The sequence below is a fragment of the Silurus aristotelis genome (genome assembly GCF_946808225.1).
Source record: "Silurus aristotelis genome assembly, chromosome: 1".
NCBI classification, from domain to species: domain Eukaryota; kingdom Metazoa; phylum Chordata; class Actinopteri; order Siluriformes; family Siluridae; genus Silurus; species Silurus aristotelis.
In genome coordinates this window covers 42,961,250-42,984,796 of record NC_139574.1, presented here as the reverse complement: position 1 = coordinate 42,984,796, position 23,547 = coordinate 42,961,250, and the positions used below count along the sequence as shown (strand labels likewise).

At 38.4% G+C, this 23,547-nt stretch overlaps 2 protein-coding genes across 6 annotated transcripts; one reads left to right on the top strand and one right to left on the bottom strand.

The window, feature by feature from the left end:
- On the bottom strand, window positions 1-12,010 carry LOC310726089 (receptor activity-modifying protein 1). 4 transcript variants are annotated; one of them, XM_083541303.1, is made up of 5 exons: window positions 11,892-12,010; window positions 2,437-2,493; window positions 1,693-1,743; window positions 1,066-1,219; window positions 1-901 (listed from the first exon to the last, which is right to left on the bottom strand). In XM_083541303.1, exons 1-5 carry the CDS (start codon window positions 11,896-11,898, stop codon window positions 655-657), a joined length of 516 nt encoding a protein of 171 aa, XP_083397429.1. In that variant the 5' UTR covers window positions 11,899-12,010; the 3' UTR covers window positions 1-654. The 4 variants fall into 4 exon arrangements, with proteins under 4 accessions (XP_083397429.1, XP_083397430.1, XP_083397427.1 ...); XM_083541304.1 differs by having other exon boundaries at window positions 1,693-1,728; window positions 11,892-12,004; XM_083541301.1 differs by lacking the exon at window positions 11,892-12,010 and adding an exon at window positions 4,153-4,328.
- ccr10 (chemokine (C-C motif) receptor 10) lies at window positions 10,444-22,393 on the top strand. Of its 2 annotated transcripts, XR_014533635.1 has the most exons (4): window positions 10,444-10,619; window positions 14,009-14,073; window positions 14,188-15,642; window positions 22,356-22,393. XR_014533635.1 is itself a non-coding variant. In XM_083541275.1 (3 exons), exons 2-3 carry the CDS (start codon window positions 14,013-14,015, stop codon window positions 15,252-15,254), a joined length of 1,128 nt encoding a protein of 375 aa, XP_083397401.1. In that variant the 5' UTR covers window positions 10,444-10,619; window positions 14,009-14,012; the 3' UTR covers window positions 15,255-16,042. The 2 variants fall into 2 exon arrangements, 1 of the variants encoding a protein (XP_083397401.1); XM_083541275.1 differs by lacking the exon at window positions 22,356-22,393 and having other exon boundaries at window positions 14,188-16,042.
- The last annotated feature ends 1,154 nt before the right edge of the window (window positions 22,394-23,547 follow it).

Sequence of the window (23,547 nt, the reverse complement as noted above, 5' to 3'; positions counted from 1 at the left end):
TTTGTGAATAAACGTTTTTTTAATGCTTTCGAAAAAAATCGGATAATTGACTACACAATCATAACAATTAAAAAATGCCAATACGCTCGACAGTATTTGGAGACCCGGTGTTTTCCACCCAGGGTGTGCTCCAAACCACAATTTCGGAGGCACACGATCGTTGGCATCAAATGTTCCAGCATGAATGTGTAAACAAAGCCAGCTCCATGAAGATATGATTTCCATGGAAGATGTAGAAGATCTCCTGCTCTCGAGCTCCACCCCCAACAAACACATTTGGGTTGAATTTTTCCGGCTGAACATCTTCCCAGAAGAACAGCGATTGTTGACTCGATGTTGAATGTGGATGTTCCAAAAAAAGAAGCACATACCAATCTAATGCTTGACATACGTTTGGCTACAGAAACGTGCACACCTAAGACGTTCGCTATGCTAAGTGCTGCTTTATGCTAGCCACGGTTATCGCTCTGTATGATGGGAAAAAAAAGACGCTTGCTAACAAATGACCAGATCTAGCAAACAGATCAAGGAAGACAGACTGCGTTTCTCGATCGTATTATTGCTATTATTATTATTATCTAAACCTCGTTAGAATAAATGATACACGGTGTTGCAGCAGAAGACTGTGAGTGTGTGTGTGTGTGTGGGTGTTTCTCAGTCAATGACGCTGCTCTTCCAGATGACCATATAGACGAGCACTGGAATGACGCTGACGGGTAGCAGGGTGAGGACGAGGACGACCCTCGCGGGGGCGTCTGGGAGCGGGTCGTCTTTACTGCTGCACGAGCTGAAGTAGCGCATATGGACGTCCACGAACATGGCCTGCACCTGAGCGTTAGGGTAGTAGCAGTGCGTATGGGTGGCACAAATCTCCAGGCATTGAGTCAGAGTGTTGTAATTACTGAAAAGGGGCAGAAGGAGAGGTCGGTCAGTGACCGGAAGGTGAGAAAGCGGTACTAATGGTTTTGAAAGCATTTCCTGTCTACAGTTCCCCTCTAGAACAGATCAACTAAATGATCCACTTTGCATTGCAATAAGACTCCATCAATCATTTGATTTTCTTACCCGAGCACCATCTCCCAGTCGCACCAGTTCTCTTGTGCCAGGCTGCTCATATCTTCCTCAAAAACCTTTAAGCAAATCTTTTTTCCAAAGTCCATGAACAAACTTTCATTGCAGTTGCTGTAGTGGAGGTTTTCCCCGCTATTCATAAAATCCTCTGGAAAAAAAAGACAAAAAAAAAAGTGTAACTATTGATGCAAAGAATCCATTTATGTTTACTTTAGAGGAGAAAAGGAGGGAGTGGGGGAAGGAGAGAAGTTAGGAGAGATAGAAGGAAAAAAAGGAAGGAGATTGAGAACGAGTGAAGGTACAACGGAAGATAGGAGACAGGGAATAAGAAACGGTATGAAAGAAGGAGGGAGATGGGGAATAAGAGAAGAAAGGAATGGGGGAAGGAGAGGGGGAAGAAGAGAACGTAGGAGAGAAGAAAAAAGTGTGGGGAGGAGAAGGGAAGGAGAATGTCGGAGAAAAGGAAGGAGACAGGAAATGAAAAAATATGGGGAGAAACAAGGATATGGGTACGAGGGCAGGTAGGAGAGAAGGAAGAAGAGAAGGAAAGAGTGTAGGAGAAAAGGAGGGAGAGAAGGTAGGAGATGGGGAACGAGAGAGGAAAAGAGTGTTCTTTCCTACCTGACTCAATATCAACAGCAGTGTCGTTCACAATTTCTGAAAAATAAAACTCTGTTAGAATGGATTTAAAGTACAGGATGAATGGATGGATGGATGGATGGATGGATGGATGGATGGTTGGTTTCAACAGAAGATCGCTCGAATACAAATATCTGACGGTTTCTATAGCAACAATTTGAGCAGAGACTCGTACGAAAGGCATTCGGCGCCAAATCGTGATTATTTTTTATTTCTTTGATTTTCAGTATTTTTGGAAGGAGTCTCCAGTTCCATGGAGGTGGTTTGTAACCAGGTTCCTTTGACTCGAGGTGCATCATCAACATGTCCTTTTGTGGCTTTCACCTACCCTGAGGCAAATCTGGCTGCCAAAATCCTCCGACAGGAAACAGGAAACCGGAACGCGCAGTTTAGAGCCGCTGTAAAATTCAGAAGCCAGAAGATCTGAGAGATAAGAAGAGGCTTTGCTGCGTTCGAACCTTCACGTCGGTCCTGCTTGCCTTTTTTTTTTCAGGATTTTTTTCATACTTTCCTTCGATTTCAAAAACTTCCTGCTTATTAGCGCCAAACCCTAAAACGTCTCTAACGACTTTCTTCTCATGATATCTCCACATTACTGCTCTGGAGCGCTGGAGATACGATCTAGTAGCGCTGAATAAACGTCTCGAATTCCCTCGTTCGCATTTTGTACAAAGAAATTGGCGCAAAAAAAGAAAAGAAAAAAAGAAGAAGAATGGATTCATTTACCTTTGAGTTCCAGATGATGGGTTGTGTTGTGGGTCTTTGTGCTGTTTATAACTGCAACTACACAAATAAGAAAAACAAAAATATATATATACTATATAAAGATCAACAAACAAAAGTATGTGGAGACCCTGACCATCTGGATCTGAACATCCAATTCCACATTGAGTTCCCATTCACCCTTATAACAAGCTCCACTCTGCTGGGAAGATGTTCCACTAGATTTAGTGGAGATGCGTGAGAGATCCACACAAATGGGGTTAGGAAAGTCAGAAGATCTTCTACATCTTCCAAAATCTTTCTTTGGAAAGCCGATCTTCATGAAGCTTTGGCTCTTTTAGTTCAAGGTAACAATTTGGAGTAGAAGCGATGTTCGGGTGGAGCAGTCGGGTGTCCGAATACTTTTGACAGCACCGCATGGACATATTTAGATACGTGACACGATTCGGTAAGAAGAAAAGCACCGCTTTCAGGAGTTTCAGAAAATAGGATGAAAAAAACGTCAAACGTCTTTACATGACGTGAAGGGTTTTTTTGGGTTTTTTTGGTTTTTTTTTTTTTTTTTGTAGGAAAAGTTGCATGTAGGAAAGTTTTAGACTGGAGAGAAATTTATAATTAATACTTTTGAAAATAATTTTTGCAAGAAAAAACATTTTCACATGCAATTTCAGGCTGAAAAATAAGGTCCTGAATAAAGAATCTATTTATTTTTTTGTTTGTTTATTTTTTAAAATTTATTTATGATTTTTTTATTTCATATTTAAAATATTTATTACATATTTATTTATAATATTGACACAGGTTTATCTTTGATACCCAATTTTTTTGTACAAAAAATATTTTTTTTCGAACTGTAAACTTTGTTCATTTTTTTTTTTTTAAAGATCCTTAAAAAGTTTTTTGTTTTTTTAAGAAGATTTTTTGCATTTTTTAATTACTATTTAATTGAAAAAAATCAATAGATGACAGGTTTATCTTTACATCTGTACAGAAAAAATACAACATTTACACACAAAAATTTTTTTTTTACACAAAATAAATTTTTTTTTAAAAACTTCAATAAACTTAATTAATTAAAATTAATTGAAGAACATTATTTAAAAAAAAAAAAATGATTTTGATTTCTACTACATTTAAAAGGTAATATATCTCAGGTTTATCTTTTCAAATTATTTTTTGCTTTTTCGCTTTAAAATTTTCGATTTTAGTTTATTAAAATAGAAGTTTAGTTTAGTTTTTGTGTATTAGAATTTTCTTTATTCTTTATTTATTTTAAGACAAACAATATGTTTTTCCAGTCCAGACTCTAATGAAAATCCTTGCTTTACAAATTTTATTAAATATATAAATAAAAAATCGATCATTCTTAAAAAAAAAAAAAAAAAAAATGAAATTTTTGAAAGATTTCCTAGAATACATTTTTTTTTTTTTTTTGAAAAGGAACAAACTGAAAGACCCAAATCCTGAATTTTTTTCTGTCTCCCCCCCCCCCCAAACTATACATATAGAGAGAGAATTTTTTTAAACCTTTTAAAAAAATGTAAATGTCTAAAAAATGAATTTAATCATTATAAAAAATACAAAAAACTCCACTGAAGGTAGCAAACACTTCATGCATGAAAGGGTTACAAGTTTATATATATATATATGTGTACATACACAGAGAATAATGAGTGCTCGTTAGTATTTGCACCCGTTACAAATGAACGAATCCCGTACCCAAGATAAACGCTAGGTCCAGCAGGAGCATCAGCAGCCTCGAGAGCATTCTGGTAGTGTGTTCGTATCCAGATTTGTGTGTGTGTGTGTGTGTTGAAAGATCAGGATTTGTCAACTGAGAGCACAGAGCATTTGGCTTAAGTATGGGATGTAGAGAAGTGTGTGTGTGTGTGTGTGTGTGTGTGTGTGTGTGTGTGTGTGTGTGTGTGTGTGTGTGTGAGAGAGAGAAAGACTAAAAAAAAAACGCCCATGTCTTTTCCTTTCTTTGTTGATAGGAAGGACGGGATGGTCAACGTCTGCTACTGATGTCTGCAGATTGTATGTGGAGTGTGTGTGTGTGTGTGTGTGTGTGTGTGTGTGTGTGTGTGTTTGTGTGTGGAGGGGGTGGGGGTTGTGGATGGATGAGTTCAGGAGAAAGATAAAGAAAGAAACACAATTTTTTCATGCAAAATGCCGTATTAATAAAACACACACACACACACACACACACACACACACACACACACACACACACACACACACACACACACTTCGGTGCCAGTGTGTAAGTGTGACAGAGTGCAACACAGCGGTCGAAACTTCTCAACAATTTCACACAAATAGCTTCACTTCACATGTGTTTCCTCCTTTGTTTAACTTCCTCTTGCTTATCTTCGAGACAGACCGGAAAGCCGTGAAGCTTTGGAGCTTTCTGAGATAAAACAACATGCAAACAACAACAATGATTCTAGATTTCAGATGATCACTCCATCAAAAAAACCCAAACATCTGCTCCTAGTGTACACGGTGCAGCCAAATGTATCAGGAAACCTGCCTTTTCCACTCACATCACCTCCTCACTTACATCAGTAGCTCACTTTCCTAACACCCTTCCTGTGGAGGAATGAATCTCCACAAATCTCCACAAGAATCTAGTAGAACATCTTAGAAGAGTGGAGCTTATGATAACAGTAAATGGGGACTGGATGGGAAACCTGCTCATGTTTTGACCCGCAGTAACATTAAAGGTTGCAGAACTCGTTCCTCATATCATTAAGAAGTTAGAAACCTTGAGGAGTTTCTTTACCAGAATCCTTCGTTTGTTTACATCAGTTTTTCGTGAAAAAGTCACAGTTTGGAGACCTGTTACAGAGCACTGAATCCGGAGACTCCTTCAATCGATGCTAAATACACGTCCTACAAAAATATACAAATATACAAAATACAGTTTGGACAATCTTTCCGTTTTTACCCCAACCACTCAAACAATCATTTACATAAATAAATAAATACAATGTCCAATGGAACGCTACCACCTAGTGGTCGTAAATATGGAGAATATCGATTTGGAGCTGGAGTGTTTGTGGAAAAAAAAGTGGTCTGGTTGAAGAAAAAACAAACGCTAAACGAGTCACAAGTTCCACGAAGTCGCACATTTTATCTTATAACGCAGCTTTCTTTTGACAGGATACACCCTGCTAATAAACCTGTTATCTGATGAGAAAAGAAAAGTAACAGGGTGAAACGAGGATGAGATGCTTATCGACGCTCGAATCTAATAAGCTGTCAAAAACGGCTCGCTGTAGAATATCCTGTGTTTCACATATATATATATATAGGTTGAATTGAGTAATCGATTACATTGGCACAAATTACATTTAATAAATACAATGAAATAAATGGAAAAATGACCCCATTTGGGTAAAACTGATGTGTGTGTGTTTTATATTTAATGTCGAATTTTCCAAAGATATACTTAACATAATTCTACTTAACTGTTTTACTTATTTCAGCATACGTCAACAAATGTCTTCGTTCCTTTCATCCTTCGTTCATTTGCTCCCTCGATTTGCCGAATTGTCAAAGATTGCCTCCTTTCAAGAGAAATTCTTGAGGCTAGGCGTAAAAACGGCATCGATTTATTTATAAAGTACAAATAATATACACCATCTACTTTTACATTCAAAGAAGAAAAAATGTGACCTTCTCATCATCGTCTCTAGAGTTCAGTGTGGAAAAAACAGCCAGTGAGTTTTACTTCCGTGCCTTGATGAAAGGTCTAAGATACCAGAGGAGAACCCACAGACTGGTTTCAGGAAGCTTTCAGGAAGTGCAACGGAAACTCACTTTGCAACTGTGTTTTGCCAGAAAGGCATCTCAGCCTGTTGAACCTTGGGGATGGGGGTCACATCACCAGACTTCAGCGCGTGTGTGTGAGACTAACGCAACACTGCGGTTCTTATGAGCTTGTGAGGTGTTTAAGGAGCTTCATGGCTGTAGTTCAAGAGCAGAACAATTCAAAAGTTTGAATCCTGAAGGATTTGAGGATAGGTCAAGACTTCAAAGGGGTGAAGGACAAGTTATGGACAAATTATTGGACGAGTCTTGAAGGGGTCAAGGATGAGCGTTTCAGGACGAGTCAAGGCCAAGTCTTAAAAGTGATGAGTCATAGACAAGCCATAGACTAGTCTTGAAGGAGTTCAGGCAGAGTCTGGAAGGGGTCACGGGCGGGTCATGAACAATTCATGGACCGGTTTTAAAGTAATCGAGGATGAGTAATGGTTGAGTCTTAAAGCGGTTTGAGGATGAGTCAAGGAGAGTCTTAAAAGGGTCAGGGATGAGTCTTGAAGGAGTCGAGGACGAGTCAAGGATGAGGTTAAAAGGGTTGTTTACGAGTCACAGACAAGTCATGTGCAAGTCTTGAAGGAGTCAAGGACTAATCACGGCTAAGTCTTAAAAGGGTCATTGACAAGTCTTGAAGGAGTTGAGGATGAGTCTGGAAGGGGTCATGGGTGGGTCATGAACAATTCATGGACTGGTCTTAAAGTAATCGAGGTGCTTGTTGAGTCCTGAAGAGGTTCGAGGACGAGTCAAGGACGAGTCTTAAAAGGGTCAAGGATGAGTCTTGAAGGAGTCGAGGATGAGTCAAGGCTGAGTCTTAAAAGGGTCATGTACGAGTCATGGGTAAGTCTTGAAGAAGTTGAGGAGACGTCAAGGCCCAGCATTAAGAGGATCATGGACAAGCCAGGCCCAAGTTTGAAAAGGATCGTGATTGAGCCATGGACAAGTTTTGAAGGTGAGGACAAGTCAAGGTTGAGTCTTGAAAGAGTTCAAGGTCGAGTCATGGCCAAGGATGAGGGAGTTTTAATTGAAAATCAAGGTAATGTCTTAAAGAGGTCAAGGATTAGTCAAATTGGGATGAAAGTGAAAGCAAATGAACACAGAGACTGAAAATTGAGCCAAGCCTTTATTTCAGTTTCATGGAAACCATAGAAATCCCTCAGGACGTAGCCATGTCGAGAGATCCCAGCATAACAGACAAACAATTTTAGTTTTAGTTTTAGTTGAAACACAACATTACACGAATAAAACACTTCTGATCGCAGTTCCGTGGTGTGTTTAAATGGGTCTTTGTGTATACTGAAGTGTGGGCGTGTGTGTAAGTGTTTGTGTGTGAGAGTGTGTGTATGTGGGCGTGTGGCCTTACCACAAAATGAAAACATGGGGCATGGGAGAGGAGCAGAGCAGCGAGTTGAAGATCAACAGCCCCAAGTTCAGTTAGTTGTCAAAGAAACACACACACACACACACACACACACACACACACACACACACACACACACACACACACACACACACACACACACACACACACACATCTGAGAAAAGTTACCTCAATTACCACAATTACTTGCAAGCAATTTCTCACACACTCCACAGCGAGTGGGAAGCAAAGATTCTAAACCACACAATTCAGCTGCTGTAAAGCATCTGGTTGGATTTCTGGTCTGATTTAAATCTACTGACATGTACATGAATTCTGCACCTGTATCCAGAACAGCAAGTGTGTGTGGGGGATCGAGAGCCACAGCGTCCACGGTTATGCCGGCATATGACCACGAAGGTCCAACCACGTTGACGCAAGATGAAAACACACCACAGGATCAATGTTTATTATCAGGTTTGCTGTGGTCAATTTGTTGGTTACAGTAGTGGGATAGCAGTGTTTCCTGGTGGTCTAGTGGTTTGGATGCGGCGCTCTCACCGCTGCAGCCCGGGTTCAATCCCCATCAGGGAACCATCCCCAAACACTCTTAGTGCCGGTCCCAAGCCCGGATAAATGGGGAGGGTTGCGTTAGGAAGGGCATCCAGTGTAAAAACATGTGCCAAATCAAACATGCGGAGGATCCGCTGTGGCGCCCCCTAATGGGAGAAGCCGAAAGGAAGTTTAGTAGTGGAAATATTGGGCTGTGGAAAACGTGAAACATCTGACGAGTCCACCTACACTCTCCTTTTTTTTCATTCTGGAGATGTGGAGAAGCTTCAAACAAGTTTGGACCACTGTCTGCACATTGTGAAGAACAGTGGTGGTTTGGTGATAGTTGGAAATCCGTATCAATATTTCAAAAATTCGGGTGGTAAAAATGTTTTCAATCAGGTGTAAAAAAAAAATACAAATAAAAATGTTAGGTGCTTAAAAAAAGAAATAAATCAAGTGTAAAAAATAATTTAGCTTCAGCCATAAATTATAAAAAAAAAAAAAAAAAAAAAAACTGGTGTGAAAATCTTAAAAAAATGTAGGGGCTAAAATAACAGGCGTAAAAAAAACAACCAAAGTAACAAATATCAGGTGTAAAATAAATCAGGTGTAAAATAAAAAAATAATTAAAAAAAGAAAAATATTTGAAAAACGGAGTAAAAAAAAAAATCTGGTGTAAAAGATTTTCAGTGATAAAAATCGTGTAAAAAAAAAAGAAAAGAAATTCAGATATAGAAACAAAATGTTTGTAAATGAATTCCTTTACTAACTTAAAAAGTGTATGAGTGTGTAAAAAATTTTTTAAAATTAAACCTGGTGTCCTACATGTGACCTGTATGTGTGAAAATAAATGCATTGGTAGGTATATACACACACACACACACACACACACACACACACACACACACACACACACACACACACACACACACACAGTTAACCTCAAACAGCCTCTATTATATACGCCCTACAGGCCCCGGGCAGTGCCCCAAAACTACAGGCCTGAAAGGTCACCAGAGTTCACCTGCTCTTTCTTACTCACACACACACACACACACACACACACACACATACACACACACATACACACACACACACACAAAGGGTGGGGAAACCAGCACAACCCTGTGTCATGACCTGAGATCTAAGACAGCTGTGCTTTGTAATCATAATGTTCGGCTTGTACAGTGTGTGTGTGTGTGTGTGTGTGTGTGTGTGTGTGTGTTTGTGTGTGTTCTATCAAATCGGGAACTAGAGTTCTAGAGTTCTAGAGCGGTGAGGCAAAACTAAATCATGACAAGTTTTGTGGGAACCTTTGTTCACACTCGGCATGATGCGTTTAGCACGTTTAGCGCCATCGCATGCGAGTGTGTGTGTGTGTGTGTGTGTGTGTGTGTACGCGTGTGTACATGTGTGTACATGGGTGCCTCGCATGGCCTTCCCTTCTTTTTCTCGGAACGGTCTCGCACGTTTTTTTTTCCGCCGAGCTTGCGTTAACGGCTCGCTCGGGTTTCAACGGCCACTTTATTAGGAACACCTCGACCCAAGCACTGATGATCTCGTCGGCCAATCAGGTGGCTCACTGACTCGACAATGGTGCAGTCGGTTTGTGCATTTTGGAAAACCCGTGATGTTTTTCAAACGCGGCCGTGCAGGCGAAAACCCCCTTGGATCGGCTCAAGGGACACAGAGGGTTATCGTGTAAAATTCGACCATTGTGGTGAGCGGAAAAACATGTCAGAGAAGCAGGGCAACGCAAAAACGCAATACGTGGCAACCTCTGACCTGTAACGCAGTTCCGGTGTACGACGCAAATATCAATGCGACCACTGAAGTTCTAGTTTTACCTCCGACTGCTGAGCAACGAGGAGCCAAAAATCATGCTCGTGTAAGAAAAATATACCTAAGATGCCGAATGCAAAAGCCGATAATTCCAATTCGACTTGAGTCAAAAAAAAATCTTCAGTTGACAAATAAAACAACAGCGCCCCCCCTCCAATTTACGCACCACAATTTGCAATTTTATCTTTTGTATTTGTCGTTTTTCCATTTTCCTCATTCAGGACTTGCTTGTTCAGCTGTTTTTTTTTGTCCTGACCCCGTGACCTCGACTCCTCCACGGTGCCACCTCAAACAGAAAAAAAAAAATCTTTGCGAAAGCTGTTTGACGCTGAGAAACGTCGGGGGGTGGGGTGGGGGGGTTGTGTACTTTTGTGTGCGTGTTGTGTGATGGCATTTTTCTCTCTCGTTTTTTTTTTCACACCAAATTCATGTGTGAAGTCCATGTTAGCTGTCTAATATAAACCCCTATGGGGTTGCAAAGAAATCAGAACACACACATGCACAGACACACACACACACACTTGCCCCCACACACACACACACACACACACACACACTTTGTCTCACAATATACTGCATCAGGCTCTGCTGGTTCCTGAACACACAGGTAAGACAATCCAGGCTGCATGGCCAATGGTTCCACTGGAGATCTTTTTATTTATTTATTTGTTTGTTTACACAAATTGACATGTTAAACATGCTTTAAACATGCTCCGCATTTCAGTGTGTTTTTGTTCCTGGAAAATGTCGACTGTTATATGATTTGCTTCATCTGCAGAAATTTGCAGGAATTTTTTTATTTTTATTTGTTTGCTTTTTTTTTTTTTTTTAATTGAATGCTTTAGCACTTTATTGAAATATGATATTATTAAGTATAATATATATATATTTTTTTTCTAGAAAAAAATCCATTTTTATATTTAAATAGTTTTGTTGAAACAAACAAGTAAACTAATGATCCATCCTGCATTTCAACGAACACAAAAATAAATGAATAAATAAATAAATAAATAAATAAATAAATAAATAAATAAATAAATAAATAAATAAATAAATCATCAGATAGATAATCAAATAAATATTTTTTTTTTACTTTAAACATCAGATTTTTTTTTGTCTGTAATGTCAAGTATTTAAAAATATTTTAATGCATATTTTAATCAAGTATATCATGTTGTGCTTTGTATATAATATCATTATTGATCTAGTAAACCTCGATATTATGCATGGCAAAAAATAAATAAAAAATGTCTGAATGTAGTGAGGAGTCAGAAATGAGATAATTGGATTATAAAATACATTAAAAAAGAAAAGAAAGAAAGTACGATTGAACACTAATTGAAAAATTTTGCAAAATAACAACAATAAAATAATAATTCATTATCATTAGGTCAAAATTATACTTTTTTCAAAAATGTATTTACATTTTAATAATCCGGGTGATTAAAAAAAAAAAAACCCAAAAAAACCAAACATAAAGAAGGTGAATCCAGCCAAAAAGTCTAAAAAACATAAATAAACATTTATTCGTTTTATTTCTTGATTTAATTTGATTGGATGCACGAATTTCTAATCACATTTGGAGCTTCGTAGCATTTGGATTGTCTCCTGAAGTCATTTGATCTGAGCTTCTTTTTCTTTGTTATATTTAAGAGCAACAAAAAGTACAAATATTGTAAAATTGGGTATAAAGCGTAGATGTTTCTTGTTCTATTGCCTGCAATAAAAAATCGATTGCTAATATATTGGTTCTGAGATCAACAGAGTTGCATGGAGATTTGAAGAAAGTCAACTTTTCGTCATTAAAGTGCAGCGATACTGAAATTAATCAATTCACGGTGTATTTGCAATTCGATCCTGCTGAATTGAAAATGTTTACCTGTCATTTGTGCTGATCTTTGAGCCAGGAGCCGGAGCCAGGGGCCGGGGGGTACGTGCCGTCACATCCCTGCTCTAACCCCGTAATGAATTCCTTTTGGCGTATATTATATTCCCTATGATATATTTTGCGTGATTAGATCGTGCCTGCTCAGTTCAGTCCCCACACAAATGCCTTTTATCTGAGTTTTCATCTCTCTTTTTAAGAGGCTTTGGCACGCAATATGAGTAAAAACGCGAACGATTATTCATCTCACGAGGCGTTCGCGTGTCGGGCGACTGCACGCAACCCGTCGCCTTTTGAGTTCTCATATCCGAGGATTCTGTGCCAGTGCAAACCACGAAAGAGAGAAAAAAAATAAACACCCGAAAAAATGACAGATGACAGACTTTTCTTTTCTAATATTATTAGACCAAAATAAGTTTTCAAAAAGAAAAGAAAAGAAAAACATTCGATTCAAAAATGTCATGAAGCAACTGGTTCTTGTCTTCGTTCCTCCATCTTCAACCACCACTCCACTGATTCCTCCATCCTCTACCTCTGCTTCAGTGATCTCTCCATTTTCTATAAAGAAATCCGTGGCTTTTATGGTTCACTCTATTGTCAAAATTTTCTGGACACCTGATCTTCATATCAATATGTGGACCTACTCCAAGCATTGCATTTCCCTATAACTGAAACTAGAGCAAGCTTTATGAGGACATGGTTGGTCAAGGTGGATGTAAAAGAATTGCAATCTGCAACTCCAAAATCCATGCTTCAAAATCATGTTTGCTTGATTTGCTTCACTGTATACCAATTTCTATGCATTTGTGCCAGAAAAGTGTTATTGGGCAAACTGAAATGTCCGTACATCTGCAGCGCAGTCTTCAAACGCCATCAGGTTTTCTCTCCTAACTGCCTTCTCGATAATTTCTCGTCCGTTTCTCAAACACCACGAGAAAAACCTCAGCTCTTGATTTAGTTCATAGTGTAGTCTGGGAAAATCCCTGTCCACTTTAGACTGTCTGTCTGTAAGTTGTGATGACATCAGAGCTCGTATTATTATTCAAAACTAATTCATGAAACTCTTTTAGACATGAGATATGACTCATTGTCCCCACATTGTCACGATATCTTATGTTTCCTTTGGAGGGTCGGATTCTCAGTTTGTGTTTAGACCTGAGAATTAAATGATGGTTTCCTCATCGCTGAAAGCATTTGCCTTTGCATTTCGTGAGGTTGAGCTTTCAGCAGAACGGGAATCCTGGTTACTGCCGTGGTCATTCTGTAATTCTCAGGACCTCATTAAATCTGTTCCACCCTCTAAGCTGCCTTATATACATATCCCAGGGACAGTTCCAGCTACTCCAGCAAGTGTGGCTTGCTGAATTTTGCAACTATTTATGATCAACCCCTTATATTCATAATGTAGATAACACCTCAACATGTCTACCACCCGATTTTGACACCCATGATCCTAGATCTTATGGTCCGTGCGGTCGAGTACCTTCTTAGGGACCTCCTCAATATTGAAATATTGTGTTTTTTCACAAGTACATACTTTTTACAGCAAAAAGTATGCGAAGACCCAACTGTTCCAGCCATAGCTGCTTCTGTCTTTGCAAACTTGGAACCATAAAATAGTATAGGATGTGGTAGCATGAGCCAGGTCTGCTTAGGTGCTGCGTTCAAGTATGCTAAAAGGAAACAAGTATGTCTGTGGTTGCCGTAGTGCTGGCTTGACATTTGTGCACAAAGCCAGCTCCATGAACATGTGCTTTCCAATGGGTTGGAAGATCTTCTGCTATAGAGCTCTAATCCCTGTTGAACATTTTTGGGCTGAATTGCAACAGCGCCCCTGGTGACCTTGATACATGGGAGTGGCTTGGCCAGGGGTGCAACTGCACATTTGCTGAGGGGGTATACAAGATTTGCCCCCTTCCTACCCCTCCCAAAAAAAGAGGGTTCAATTTAAGAATAAATACATTACTTGAAGTGGTGACCCCATGCCGCATACCCCACTTTTGTGTCTCTGGCCTTGGCTACTGACAGTAAAGTACATTTATTTGTCCTGCTGCTTTATGATTAATTTAAATATGTATACTAATGATGTAATTTCTCTCTGTCTGTTATAGAGCAATGGATGATAACGACACCTACTACAGTGAAAACAGCACAGACTATTATGAAAACTACACAGGTGACTAAAAAAAAATCTGATGCATTCCTGAACAGAGGACGGTAATAATAGTTTCATTTAATATTGAGTTAATTGTTTTGCTAATCAAACTCACTCTTTACTATGGTTTAACAGGCGCTGAAATTTGTGACCCTGATTACAGTGACGAGTTGACCATCATGGTTTTCCAGGTCCCAGTCTCCATCTTTGCCTTCGTCTTTGGCGTGATTGGGAATACTTTGGTGATTGCGACCTTCACCAAGTACAGATGCCTCCGTATGCGGTGCATGACTGATGTCTTCCTTTTAAACCTTGCGGTTGTTGACCTCATGCTGCTGCTTTCTTTGCCAATGGAGATCACCGAAGCAATCTTCGGTTATTGGGTCTTTGGAAATGAACTTTGCAAGCTAAACGATGGCTTCCGTTCCATCAACACGTATGGTGGCTTATTGTTGCTAGCATGCATCAGCGTAGACCGCTACCTGCTTGTGGTACGAGCCAGGACCGCTCAGGCCCTGCGTTCAAGTATGCTCTGCTACAGTAAGTTGTCTGCGGTTGGTGTGGCGCTGGTCTCCGTTGTCCTCAGCCTGCCAGAGCTCTGGTTTACTTCAGTGCATGAGGACTCCCAAAGGTGTCTGTATGTAGGGAACTACGATGGCAAAGGGAGGGTAAAGATGTGGGCACGTATGGCAAAGATTACAGGTTTCTGCGTGCCATGCGTCACCATGCTGGTGTGCTACAGCACCATCGGCCATGTGTTGATGCAGGGCCGGGGAAAATGCTTTCGCCGACAGAAGACACTGCGACTCATAGTGGCACTGATTTTGGTCTTCCTGCTCTTTCAGCTGCCATACGCCATAGTCCTATCTATCCGAATGTTCCAGTCGAATTATTCATGCACTCTATGGTTTGACATTCACTTGGCTGAGAATATCACCCGCCGTCTCACTTACATCCGTTGCTGCCTCAACCCCCTGCTCTATGCCCTCGTGGGAATACGATTCCGGGGGGATGTAATGAAGTTGCTGCATGACTGCGGTTGCCTCTGTCCTTGTCTGGTGCATGTGGTGCTGAAACAGAGATGCGAAAGCTCAATGACTCCCTCGTCCGCCCTGCCTACTAGCACGGTCGGACCCTTCTCAGACATTTCTTTGCCTAAATCCCTACCTGACATGCCCAAAATCGAAAATCCTGCAGATTAACAATCGGCTGGGGTTAAAGAGTCACATCCACCCATCATACTTTTATCCTCTGCCTTTGTAAACTCACAAAACCCTGGGTATATGTCGAATAATAAAGCGCGGTGGTGGGGGTATAGATTTCCAACAACAGGTAAAACTGAAGTGATTTTCATAGAACTGCATTACCAGAGGCATTTTATAGCACAGCATTAGCAAGCATTCCCCAATTTTTTTTTTTACCTATTATTCTTACATCAGCTTGTTATATTACTGGTAAACCGGAATGTTAATATCCCTGAAAACTTTTCCGTGGCAAAAAACTGTATATTGTATCCATCTATACAATATATATATATATTATACTTGTATTATATTGTAGCCGATGGTGTAGACTTTCATGAAAGATCATGTACATTAAATCCAAGTCCATGAGTAGGTTAAGCATATTAAAATAAACCTGCAGAGCTGCTCTTAAAGAAAATAACCCTCAGAATTGACCCCAACGTGGTATAGGGTGTTGTTCTAGCACAGATTGTGTTTCTGTTTCTTCATCTGTGGATTATGTATTAAAATCCTATGTATCTTTTGTCCTCTTTAGAACACTGCCTTTTTATTTTTTTACTTGTGATACATTTAGAACTTATCGCTAATATTTATTTCACATTTTTGTCTGTTCCTTTTTTTTTCCGCCTGAAGCAAATTTGCTGTTGCTGTTCCTTAATAATGCGAATAATTCGGAGCAAGTGGAAAATTTGCTTCTTGTAAATGCATTGTAATTTAGAAAAAATTAATAAAAATTCAACTTATATCCTACACAAATACATCAGTAACTTTAACTTGCTTAGTGAATGACGGGTGGTTTCAAAGTTAAAAAGCATCATTATCCTGTTTCAGTGTGGACATTTCCAGTTCTTGCACAGGAGAATACACAGAAATGTAAACATAGCACTTTAATGAACAAACCAAAGGGGAAATAACAAGCAAATTCTCTTAAAAGGAAGAAACCTTGAGAAGAACCAGTCTAGAATAAGATGTATGAGAAGAGAAAGTGTGATTATAAATTATTACAGTATACAGGAGTGCAGTGAAGACCTGCAGTATCGAGTAATAACAGTAGAGGGCATTGTTGCACCAATTGGAGCACCCAGTAGAAAATCAACTATGCTGTTTGTCGTTTGTAGCTGTTGGCCACTAGGTAGTGGTAGAATAATTTGCAGTCCTGTGACTAAAGTCATCCCTGTAGAAGAACAGACCAGGAGGTAAGAATGGTTGGGTTTTCATATGGAGCATTAAATCTCTAGGACTCTGGATGGTCTGATTATAAAATGATTAATAATTGACTCTACTGTCCCTCTCAGGAATCTATCATTTTCATCTAATCCACTAATTTACATTATATGTTATGGTTGGAGAACACCTCAAGCAGTGTCCATTTCCCAGCATCGCGAGTATTCAACATGGCCGCCAAAGACCACCTTTTCCACACTGCACAGCAGTTACTCTTCCGCTACACACTCTATTTTACGAGACTCTGGTTCACACACACCAACTGTGAGGGTGTTTGCTCGGTTCTTGCGTTCTTGTCCTTGAACAGTTTAGCAAGTTTGTTAACTTCTTGACCTGTTTCTGTTTCCTTACACACAACAGTTGCATTGCCTGATTTGGGTTAATGTGATATATGACACAGATATACAAAATGTAATTATTATTAACTGTATTCAAGGTTTAGGCCAAAAAATAAAAAAATTCCTGTCAGCAAATTAAAGAAAAGCAACAAGAAGTAAAGCTAAAATGAATGAGACAGAGGGAGTCAGTGATGTAAACATGACTGAGAACAGAGACATTCCTGATCTTCCTCATCATCATTATCATCATCATCATCATTATCATCTTTTCTCTGCTTGTGTTCTATATGTGGATGTTCAGCCTGGACACATTCATTAGGTAACACCATTTTTAATTAGTTTTGTATTAATATACTAATTAGGGCTGTCAAAATAAAAATTATTTTAAACGGCACTACATTTTATTAACGTGCTATCAATTCAGCGCGCATTTCTGTTTTACCATTTTTATAAAAAATATAAATACAGAAATAAATAACTAGAATATATAAAGAGAAAATAGGCGAAATTAAAAACCCTTATCGAAATTAAAACCTTCACACAACATACATTTAGTCACAACATCCTTTATTTACTTGGATATAAAATAAACACCGAAAAAATATTTTTAATCAGTAAACATTCGTTTTATTGATACGCCAAGTGTCAAATCAAACACCAAATCCGCCATGTTTTACACAATTAACCCTCTGGGTGGCGTTCTGTGGGTTTTTCCCTCATGATGGTAAAACAAACTTAAATGACTGTCTTTATTGATCGTACAGATAAAAACAATACATTATTAAAATCTGTAAAATGTCTAATTTTATTTGTATTCACTTATAATAACAACAAAACGCTGTGTTTTTGTAAAATAAAGTAAACCGACAGGGGGCGCTCTCTGCCATGTCATCTCTCTTCACAAACACATCAATAAAACAATCTGAAGCTTAGTGAATATTTACCTCACAGACATAATAAATATATGTGTAGAAAACTCGAAATGTCTTTTACATAAACCACATTCACATCGAATAAAAATATTCTCTGATTCTGTAATTGCTATGATTTATACCATAAATCACATAAAACCATTACAGACCAGTATAATTATGATAAAAGCTCTTTGACGTGAAGAGGTGCAGTTTCTCCGGTATTACCTCATTAACTGTCCGTGTGGAAACATAGCAAAGGTTCCGTTTGGTGTTCGGATTATTTACGTCGTTTAAACCACCATTATTACTTTAAAACATTTAAAAGAATTTTTTTGTCTTCATGATCTATGTTGCATCCAAATTTCTCTATGTTGTATTAAAAACAGGAAGTATTAATATATGGTACATTTAAATATTATTATTATTTCACATTTATAAATATTTGCCCCTGCAGTATCTGTAATCGGTCACTAGGGGTCACTTCCTACAGCTGAAAAAAACACCACACTAAATAATGGTCCACATGTTCATTATAACTATAAAAGGATTAAAATGTTGATTAAATATTGAATTTGATGAACAGCCCTAATATTAATATAATGTGAGGTCACGTTACCAGTGTGACACTAAAACAGTTAGAAGTAATAACTTTTTTTTACTAAAGTACATGTCAGAGCTAAAACTTCTTTTCTTTCACTTGAGGAAAAAAGTATAATCAGTACTTCAACTTTTCCCCGAGTATTTTAAAACATGAGTATCTGCACTTCTACTTAAGTGAAGGATGTGTGTTCTTTTGCCACCACGCTTACAAATAAGAGGAAGTGAAAGTATGTTTTTCAAAGCTTGAGGTGTGTCTTGACAGTTACTCGGCACTTCGTGCCCAGGCCTGTGCAGTGACTGCATAAAGGATAATAGTCTTGATGATTACAAAAAAAAAAACACAGGAACGACGTCATCGCCTCCGGGCGGCTAGGTTTTGCCCATTTTTGGCTGGGTGTGGGTGGGCTTTCGAGATCCTTTCGCCTTCTGTTAAAAGATGATTGGCTGGAAGATGAGATAAAATGAATTGGGTTTTTCAGTTTCTTTTCAGCAGCTGGAGGCCATGTCAGAGGAGGAAGTGGTGAGTGTCGAAAGTTTTATTGTAAATTTATCTATGGAAAAATAAGGTGCGATCTGTCGATCGTTCTTGTCTTTCATCTAAAGTATTGATTGTTAGAGTACATTAGATAGAACATGAATAAAAGCATGGTGTGTGCTAGACGTGGTGGGCGGAAGAGTGCGGGCCGTACCGAGACTCGGGTCTAGTTGCGAGACGTGTGTAACGATCATGAACAGTACGATTATTACGACTGATTACTGACGCTGATTTCTTCTCATCTTGCAGGTTTTCCAGAGGAGATTATTTGCTATGTCCATGTTCAAGAAGCACAGCGGTACGTCACCTATCAGTATCATGTCACCTTGGTGTTGGGACGATTTTCTAGAACAATGTTTAAAAATACTAAAAAGTATGAACGGCCCATTATTTTACGAAAATGGAGAATTAAAAAATTATGATGCTAGTAAAAAGTTGTTGATTCCAAAGGAAACACAGTGTACAATAGAAATAAGAAATGATAAACAAAAATCAATAAAAAATGGACAAGGTTGTTATTATGGCTATGGCCACGTCTTGACCGCATTACACGTCGTTGAGGACCCAAATCCTTACCATTCCAACATGCTCGCCGTTTTCAAGACTAAAGAAGGTGTACTGGTTTATAAAGCTGAATTTGAAGAGTCGTGTAACCGCGACAAAGCTAAAGATCAGGCATTTATCAAATTATATGGCGATACTACGCCTCTTGGTGAGGGCTTACACAATCAGGTCTGTAAAACCAATAAAAACGGCGTATTCTTTCGAACCGTAGACGCCGACGGGAATTTTCAAAAGCGCAAAGGTCAAATCTGTCGTCCAAATTCAAACATTAAAAAACAAATGTGTGATGGTGAGTGTATAATAAATGTAGCTGGTGAACCTGGAGACAGTGGTTCACCTGTATTCAATACCACCACCGGTGAACTGATCGGAGTTTATAGAGGCGTCTTTACGTCCCATGAAAAAAAAAGTAATAAAAAATCCCATTTTGGCCGCTATACTGAAATTTCTCCAAACTTTTTACCCTGGCTCCAAATGACGCCTTCTGTTTCTGCAGATTTGATTACAAAAATCTTTCATTATATTGTCCGATTTCTAGTCAAGTGCAATCCAAACACTCCTGTGGTGTCTGATTGACATAAACTGATTAAATCTGTCATTTTAACCAAATTATAACAGTTTCCCTTTTATAGACCCTGTGTTGTACATCCCATTTACCAAAAAAAAGTATAAAAAAGTATAAAAGTATACCTATCTATCTCTCTTTAAATCTCTTTAAATCTATCTTGGGTGAGCTTAAGTATTGTGATTGTGTGTGTGTGATTGTGTGTGTGATTGTGTGTGTGTGTGATTGTGTGTGTGTGTGTGTGTGTTTGCAACGCATGAGCCAAAGTGAGTCACTGGAGCCACGCCTTGGATTTCTTTCGGCTACTTTTCTGTCTCCTGCCACAGTGAGAAAACAAAAGCTTGTGAAAAAAAAGTTAACATTTCCCACTGTGGAGAAAACCAGAGCTACAACTTCATCAGGCTCGATGGGATCTGCAGCAACAAGAACCATAACAACAAGAGCAACACCAAGAAAGTGATGGAAGGTAAAGCTGTGGGCTGAGCCTCCATCCCGAAGCTGCTGGATCAGAACTGAGCTGAGCTCTTTCTTACCGCTCCCCAAAAAGACTATACTCCTTTTTGTCCCCAAAAGACTAAACAATGTCTGTCTCACAATGGCTCATGTGTCAACAATACACACGCACGCACAAACACTCACACACACATACAAACACACACAAAAAAAAATAAAATAAAGGAAAAACAAAAAAACCCCCACAAAAACCAGAAAACCACCAACAAAAAAAACCATGAAAAACAATTCTGAGATTTTCTGAAACCTTAAACATGTGAATGCTCCTCCTGGACCCACTTCCTCCTCCACGGTGCCTGGCAGCTGCTCAGTGTGAGGAGCGTGACACAAGGTGAGTCTGGATCTCACCAAAACACCTTCTGACCTGCACTGTGGTGTCATTCTAACCCCATGTTCTCTCTCTCTTCCTGTTACACAGACCCACTGAGGATTGTTCATGTTACACAAAAAAAAAAAAAAAGTAAAAAATCCTCACCATTACTTTACTGGATGGAGAAACCCGGAATATCGTGGCTTTGCTTTGTGTGGTGTGTCAACAGCCGCTCTAACCACCATCCACCGCACCACTGTTCGTCATCTTCTACACCAGCACACTGTAATGAGCTCTCTCCAGCCCGGTTTCTCTCAAGGGTCCTTCCTCATGACATCTCAGGAAATTTTTCCTTGATCACCGGGGTGCTACGTCCAGCAAAGTAAAAAAAAATAATAATAAAAAATTGGGCTTTAAAATGAACTGTTGTTGTGAGCCTGATCCTAAATGATGTTTTAATGATGTGAGTGTTCCACATTTAAAAATGATTGCCATCTGCAGTATCAGAAGTCGGCCACTAGGGGTCACATTTCTTTACTGTAATGTTTATTATAACTGTAAAGGGATAAAAATGTTGATTATTAATATAATATAATATAATATAATATAATATAATATAATATAATATAATATAATATAATATAATACAAGAAGAATAAATGTATTTATTAATTATAAAATATGAATTTTAATATAAAACTCTAAGTATTATTGTCAAACATTTCATAACCTGTTAGTGATATATTTTGTATCAGTAATAACAACTAACAAATTATACACACACACACACACACACACACACACACACACATATATATATATAAAACGTTTACAAACTCCGTAAACAGTTAATTATACTTATAATAATAATAATAATAATAATAATAATAATAATAATAATGCAAATATAGTAATGATATAATAGTAACAATAATAATAATAATTTCATATTTGAAATTAAATTGCAAAATAAAATTCGTTAATTTATTTATTATTAAATGTTCAATTAGAGACATTAATATTTTTTTGTATTATTATTTCACAGTTATAAATGATTGCCCCGGCAATATTTAAAATCAACCACTAGGCGTCACTGTCTACAGCTGGGGAAAAAAAACACAACACTAAATAATTGTCCCCATTTCTTTCATATTCAGTATAGTTATAAAGGGATAAAAATGTTGAATATAATATAATATAATATAATATAATATAATATAATATAATATAATATAATATAATATAATATAATATAATATAATATAATATAATATAATATAATATAATATAATACACAGCATTGGCAAGCGTTCCCAAAATCTTTTTTTTACCTATTATTCTTACATCAGCTGGTTATATCGAGTCTTTTCACATAAACTGAGGTGATTAAGTAAAAAATCTTGTGATAAAAATTTACCAAGTTTACATTTTACCAAGTGAGTATCTACTTTAACTACAACTACATGGTTTGTGTACTTCGTCCACTACTGCTGAAGAGTGGAGGTTGTTATAACAGCAAATGGCGACTGAATGCGGAATGGAACGTTCAGAACGCTTGTACAAAAACTGAATCATTTCCAGGAAAGCGATCAGAAAGTAAGAAATGAAACGAAGGTTGTATAAAAAATTAATTAGGTTGTGAAAGCTCTAGCTGTGATTTAATGACCAGGTGATGAGTCACATGAGCTCAGCGTCCTCGAAAGGTCCTACGTTGGCCTGGTCTCTATTTAAATGTTGTTTTTTATTCAATTATTCATTTTCTCCCGCTTATCCGTAATTCGGGTCGCGGGGGCAGCAGTCTAAGCAGGCCCCTGCCTCCGACTGCTGCCCAATCCTCATAGCACCGTCCCTTACGGTCCCTCCTGCAGGTGGTGAGCCCACAGGAAGGCGGCCCCACGTCACTCCGACGTCACGGACCTTGATATTTCCCTCGTAAGGGCCCCCCGGAGCATAGAGGGTTAAGGGCCTTGCTCAAGGGCCCAAGAGTGGCAGCTTGGAGATACCGGGGCTTGAACCCCAGACCTTCCTTAAATGTTGTTTTATTTAGGAAAATGACAAATGACTACTGCAATATTTGCAAGTTTGTTAACTTCTTGACCTGTTTCCATTTCCTGACACACAAAAGTTGCACTACCTGCTTTGGATTAATGTGATGTATGACACAGATATAGGAAATTCAGTGATTATTAACTGTATTCAAGGTTTAGGCCAAAAAATTTTACAATTCCTGTCAGCAGATTTTGAGCCTTTAAAGGAACTGTGTAGAACTCTCCAATAAAGTTTTTCCAAACTGTATTTTTAACCATTTTATAGCGCAACAACCCTTTACTGAGTGCCAGTAACATCTGAAATTATATTTCACTCTTTTTTATGTTCATACAAATACTTTTGAGAAAAACTGGACCCATGGCAGTGACAAAGCGAGAGAAGCGAGCACTTGGAAATGCCATTCATTCGTTATCTCGTATTATATCTTATTATATATTAATGTGATTTCAAACTTTTAATAATATATGTAGCTGTGTGTACACTATATGGCCAACAGTATAGAGACACCCAAGGCACACAATTGTATCGGATGTCTTTGAATGTGTCATGAAGATACACTTTACATGGGTTGGACGGTGTAGAATATCTCCTGCTATAGATCTTTAAAACTTATTAAAGATCTTTGGGAATGAATATGAA